The sequence below is a fragment of the Propithecus coquereli genome, unplaced genomic scaffold (genome assembly GCF_000956105.1).
Source record: "Propithecus coquereli isolate 6110/MARCELLA unplaced genomic scaffold, Pcoq_1.0 Scaffold137, whole genome shotgun sequence".
Taxonomy (NCBI): domain Eukaryota; kingdom Metazoa; phylum Chordata; class Mammalia; order Primates; family Indriidae; genus Propithecus; species Propithecus coquereli.
In genome coordinates, this window is record NW_012137969.1 from 2476686 (window position 1) to 2482562 (window position 5877).

The 5877-nt window shown below is 41.0% G+C and overlaps 1 protein-coding gene across 1 annotated transcript; it reads left to right on the forward strand.

The window, feature by feature from the left end:
- The first annotated feature begins 2919 nt into the window (after nucleotides 1-2919).
- On the forward strand, nucleotides 2920-5870 carry OCM2 (oncomodulin 2). The gene is made up of 4 exons (XM_012638953.1): nucleotides 2920-3004; nucleotides 3575-3707; nucleotides 4154-4263; nucleotides 5695-5870. Exons 1-4 carry the CDS (start codon nucleotides 2944-2946, stop codon nucleotides 5718-5720), a joined length of 330 nt encoding a protein of 109 aa, XP_012494407.1. The 5' UTR covers nucleotides 2920-2943; the 3' UTR covers nucleotides 5721-5870.
- The last annotated feature ends 7 nt before the right edge of the window (nucleotides 5871-5877 follow it).

Here is a 5877-nt window from a genome sequence, read left to right on the forward strand (position 1 = left end):
GATTGCTTGAGCCCAGGAGTGTGAGGTTGCTGTGAGCTAGGCTGACGCCACGGCACTCACTCGAGCCAAGGCAACAGAGTGAGACTCTGTCTCAAAAAAAAAAAAAAAAAAAAAAAGATCCCATCTCTACTAATAATAGAAAAATTAGCCAGGTGTTGTCGTGTGCACCTGTAGTTCCAGCTACTCAGGAGGCTGAGGAAAGAGGATAGCTTGAGCCCAGGAGTTTGAGGTTGCAGTGAGCTATGTTGATGCCACTGCACTCTACCCAGGGTGACAGAGTGAGACTCTGTCTCAAAAAAAAAAAAGTCATCTTAACCTTTTTAACCGTCTTAACTCAACAGGGGCTCAGACCTCTCCGAATGTTTGCAGATCTGCAATTGATTCTTTAGGGAACCACACAGTATTTGTCCTTTTGTGTGAATAAACATTTTGAACCCCAGATTGTACAAGATGGAATTCAAATCATGCTCTTGGGCTGCTCTTTGATTCAGACAATATGTTTACTGGGTCTCTGGTTTTCTTTACTTTCCATCAGAAAAACAGCATGAATGTCTAAAGTATCTTGGTTTAACCCATATGCTATTTTCATTTAAATGGGCAGATTTTTAAAATATGTTTTCATCTCTCTGGGCGATCACAAACACTTCCACACAAAGAAAGGGCTCAGCTGGTTTCTATAGCAACTGAATGTCAGAAACCGAATTCAAAACTTTTGAGACTTAGGAACATTTTTAAGGGCTGGGCATATTGATGCTGGTTGGGAAGAGTGTTTACAAGTTCTTTTTGCTGTTTTTATTTATTCATTCATCAAATAACTACTGAGGGCCCAACTCTAGATCAGTCCTGTGCTAGGCATTGGAGTATAAAATGTAAGCAAGACAGATATGGTGCCTGCCAGAGGATTGGTCATTTAAGAAATGCCGTAGGTATCTCTGAGAGAAACTTTTCATCGATGACACTAAGAGACGTCCAATGCTGGGGTGGAGGGAGGGGAATATATTTGAGGTCAAACTGAAGATGACCATCCAGGCTGCATTACCCAGGGCAGAGTCTTGGGCTCCGGTCTAGAGTTTCTGAATTGTCTACTTCTCAGCCACTGCATGTCTCTGATTGCAACATGGATCTATTTTTGCATGTTTAAAAACACTTAAATCCAGCTTAGTAAAGAAGGAAATCTTGTCACAGGCTACACCATGGATGAAGCTTGACTACATGATGCTAAATGAAATGAGCAAGTCACCAAAAGATAAATATTGCCCCGATTCCACTTACAGGAGCTACCTAAAATAGTCAAACTCTTAGAAACAGAAAGTAGAATGATGGGTGCCAGGTGCTAGGGGAGAGACAAAAGGGGAACTGAGGTTCAATGGATGTAGAGTTTCAGTTTTTCCAAATGATTTAGTTATACAGATCTGTTGTGCAATAAATGTGTACATAGTCAACACTATTATACTGTATGCACACTTAAAAATGGTTAAGATGGTACATTTTATGTGTTTTTGACCACCATAGAAAAAACAGTCTAGCTCAGCACTGGCCACATAGGGGCTCAATAAATGTTTGCTGAAAGCAAAAAAATAAAAAACCACAAAAGACAAGAAAAGACAAAAAAAAAAAACCTTTGTCTCGACTCTTGGCCTCATAACATTTTTTCCCCCACAAATACTAATTTTGGGGTTGGGAGTTTCCACCTTTTTGTCTTTTGAGTATGTATAATTTAAGTTATAGTTGGGAAATGTTGAAGTCAAGACTTTTGTGGGAAAATCACCTGATCAGTCCCATCTCCTTCGCTAGACAATTCCTGTGTGTCCACTTAGTGACACTGACTTTGAGCGTGTCAGCTCTGACCGGAACTCAGCCTTGCACACGCACAGTTTCAAAAGCTGAAAACAGACCTTCCCCAAATGGTGGCCACTCACATCTGGGGAGCCTTTTCAGTTTACAGAGCACCCCATATGTGTTGATCCTATTTCAGCCACTGCCTCCTCCTTACCGGGCTTCTAGTATCTTTTCCACACTCCGCCAAGGGGGTTCGTTTGCAGAATTGAAACCTTAGTTAAGGGTTGTTGAGGTTTGCTTTTTTAAAATTGGCTGTTCCCACCCACATTCCCCTGAGATATAAATAGAAAAAAAAAGAGGTTTAATTAGTAAGGCAAGACATTTGAGCTACATTCACTTGATCCTTGAAAAGGAAATCTAAGAGGTTGTAACTATCACTTTTTCAATTCTATATAAGGCAGGTCAGTAAAGCAGCGAAAGCACATCTATTTTTTTGCTCCTTCAACTCTTTTCCCTGATTCTTCTTTAGGGGAAAATCTAAAACGGTGAGTAGCTGGTGGACCTACCAGATCCCAGGCTCTTCTTCCCAATGTGCATTCATACTAGGCTTGTGCCTGATATGCTCAGATTTCTCTTTTCTCCATGGCTTTGACACCCAGTAGGATTTTGATCTCTGGTAGATGGTCTTTTGATTCCTCTGAGTCCCACTCTTCAGGACAGATAGCATGTCTTCCACAGAAGATCTGCAGGCAGCCCAAGCTGTATCCTTTCTCGTGTGAAATTTGCAACATACCTCTCTGGCTGCTGTATGAAAATGCTATTGCATTTGTAACATGGTTTACTTTTGAATGGTTTGTAGCTGCCTAAGTGATCGATTATGTAAATATAATTTTTATAAGAAAACCAAATCAAATAGTTCTGTATGTGGTATTTATTTCATCTTTGGAGTAACTTCAGGAGAAGGCACTGAGACGAAGCGTGCTGGGACCTTTTCAGTATCTGGTTTGTGTTTGGATATTTGGTTCCATCACTTGGTACAACACTGTGCTTATCATATCAAAAAAAATGCCAGATGCACATACAGTTTCATTGAGCCTAGGAGGATATAATACCCACTGCTTTTCGTTTACCACATCTCATTTATTCCGTGTGACCAGGTGGAAAATGAGCATCACCGACGTGCTTAGTGCTGATGACATTGCAGCAGCCCTGCAGGAATGCCAAGGTAAAGGAGGTGGGAGCAAGTGTGGGTTTTCCTCACATCGTCACACCTCTGGCAAAGCAACAAAAATCAAAATGTGAACTTGGCTGGAAAATTTATGGAATCGGGGAATTAAACTGCTATTATTTAGATAACTAAAATTAGAGATTTGGGATCTGAGCATGTCATTGCATTTCTATAACACGAAAGAAATTTACTATAAGTGAAAAAAAAGAAATCAGCAAATGTCATTTAGCCTATTTGAATCTAGTGATTGCATCTGCTCCCACCAGTTAGACCAGTGATGTTGGGGACTTGGATACACAGTCTATAAACTGGGTGGGGGGAAGAGGAAGAGAGAGAAGAGAGATGGACAAAATCAAGTGGAGCAGGAAAGCTGGGGAAGAGGGGGCTGGGGGATGCTATCACAGGGACATCCAGTCTTGGCCAACTCAAAATCTTGGACCAGTTGAGCATCTCTGTAGCTCAGGGATATTGTGGAAATTTTTTAAATAATTTGTGTTTTCAACACTTTGGCCCAAATACAGAATGCAATGCAATGACTGTCAGAATAACCCATTCTCTGTTCTTCAGACCCAGATACTTTTGAACCCCAAAAATTCTTCCAGACGTCAGGCCTCTCCAAGATGTCAGCCAGTCAGGTGAAGGATGTTTTCCGGTTCATAGACAATGACCAGAGTGGATACCTGGATGAAGAAGAGCTTAAGTAAGCTTTGTCCTGAGACTGTCTGACACCCCCTGACATTGTTGGGTGGGGCTGGGGTGCTGTGGGGGCCAGTTTGCTCAGTATTTCTTCAATGGCCAGCCTTGGTGTTCATCACTCGGCCAAGCCTCGTTAAAGCAAGAACATGAGTCAGTTGGCCACACATCTATCCACGCAAAGCACTAAACATGGGCACTTAAGCCTGTCGGTGCAAAGATTCTTTAGCTTAAGGGATTTCATTTGGAAAATAGACTTAACAAAACTTCTAAAAACTCTTCAAAAACATAGAACATCCACCATTGGTTTCTATAGCTTAAGGAAACCTTTGCTTGCTAAGACCTTGACTGATGGTTGCACCTGGTGGAAAGAGATGATTTACTTAAAGATAAAAGAAAGAAAGTGTAAACACAGAGATGCATAGTCTTTCAACCATCTTTATTATCCTGTAGGTTTTTCCTCCAGAAGTTTGAGAGTGGTGCTAGAGAATTGACTGAGTCAGAAACCAAGTCCTTGATGGCTGCTGCGGATAATGATGGCGATGGAAAGATTGGGGCTGAGGGTATGTCCACACCTGTACATGGCATAACACATCTTAGACCAGGGAGCATCTATGGGGGTTGAGCCATAGGATCAGACAGATGTGGGTTAATATCCCCCTTTCTTAACCTTGCTGAGCTTCAATCTAATTAGTGTAAAATGGGATTAAAGTGAGCATGCAAATGTGTATAAAATCTCTGGCATGATGCCTGGGATATGCCATAAAAGCTGGTCCCACTGGTCATTGTTGATAACTGGAAAACATCCTTCACCTGGCTAGAAGACTGACTAGCCACCTGGCTAATTATTTGCAAGATACCCTAACGCACCTTGAACATAATATAAGGAATTTCCACCAGTCGATCTGATCCCCTCTAAGGGAAGGAATGACATTCTCAAGTGTATCTCAGACCAAAGAGTCTATTGACCTATGTAGGAAGGCCTCCTAGCTTTCAAAGGTTTAAACAAACACAAATTTATTGGACATCAATTAGCCCACCAAGTGGATAATATTAAACACAACAAATAACTCCATCATCATTTAGGAATCTTCTGTGTACAGAGTCCTAGATTCAAACGTTAGCATACTAGCACAGCTGTAGGACTATTTTCACTCGATTTTTGTCATGTTGCTAGCATGCTTTTTAGCTACTTTGTGCCTGCCAACTCAGGAGAACGTATGGTAGTCCTTCTGGTAGAGCTAATTTGAAATTAAAAACTGCTACATTAGGTCCTTATTTTTAAAACTTATTCAAAATGATACCACTATCGCTTACTACACTGGAGATAATGCAGCTTCTATAGATAGCTCAGAAAAGTAGATTAGGTAAAGGAGGATTGGCTTATTTAAACATAACCATGAAAGACTTCCCAACAGGCAAAGCTCTCCAATAAATATAAAGTAAATCCCCAGTTCTCAATTTCAATCTGTAGCATTCACACATTATTATTATTATTATTATCCTTCTCTTAGTAATAGGAACTTTTGGGGGTAGGGTTAGGGTTCAACAGAGGAAAGCTAGTTCAAAGTCCCACTCTATTAAATGTTTTCTAAAAATTCAATACCTAGCTACAGAATAGAAGGAAACCTCCCATTTCTGTCTTAAACTGATCAGACAAAAAGTTAATTGTTCACAGATTGTGATAAGCAATTATACTGAGTTCATTCACTGTCCAAGGGAAATGACTGGGTTGACAAGTTCTAATACAAGGGTCTCCGTTGCAAAGCTGAAGATGTTTGTCAAATAAGATTATGCAGAGGGATGGAACACTGTAGACTCCCTTGACCTGCAGTCATTGACACCCACATTTTGTGGCCTCTGAGGGGGCCATGCCCATCATTTGACAATTTGCTTCGTATTTCCTTCCCTCTCCAGAATTTTCATCGGCCACAGCAGGTCTGTAAAGTACTGAGCCATCTTCACTGACCCTGTTCTCATCTCTTTTGTTCTAGAATTCCAGGAAATGGTGCATTCTTAAAGGCCCCAGTCTTTGGAGAAAAGAGAGAAAGGGATAATCAGTTGGAAGGCCTCCAAAGCCCTGGGAATGGAGAACCCCACGTCCTGCCCTGATCTTATTTATAATCTTCCCTGAAAAGCTTCTGCAATTTGCTCATTGTTTTAGCAAGGTAATAAGA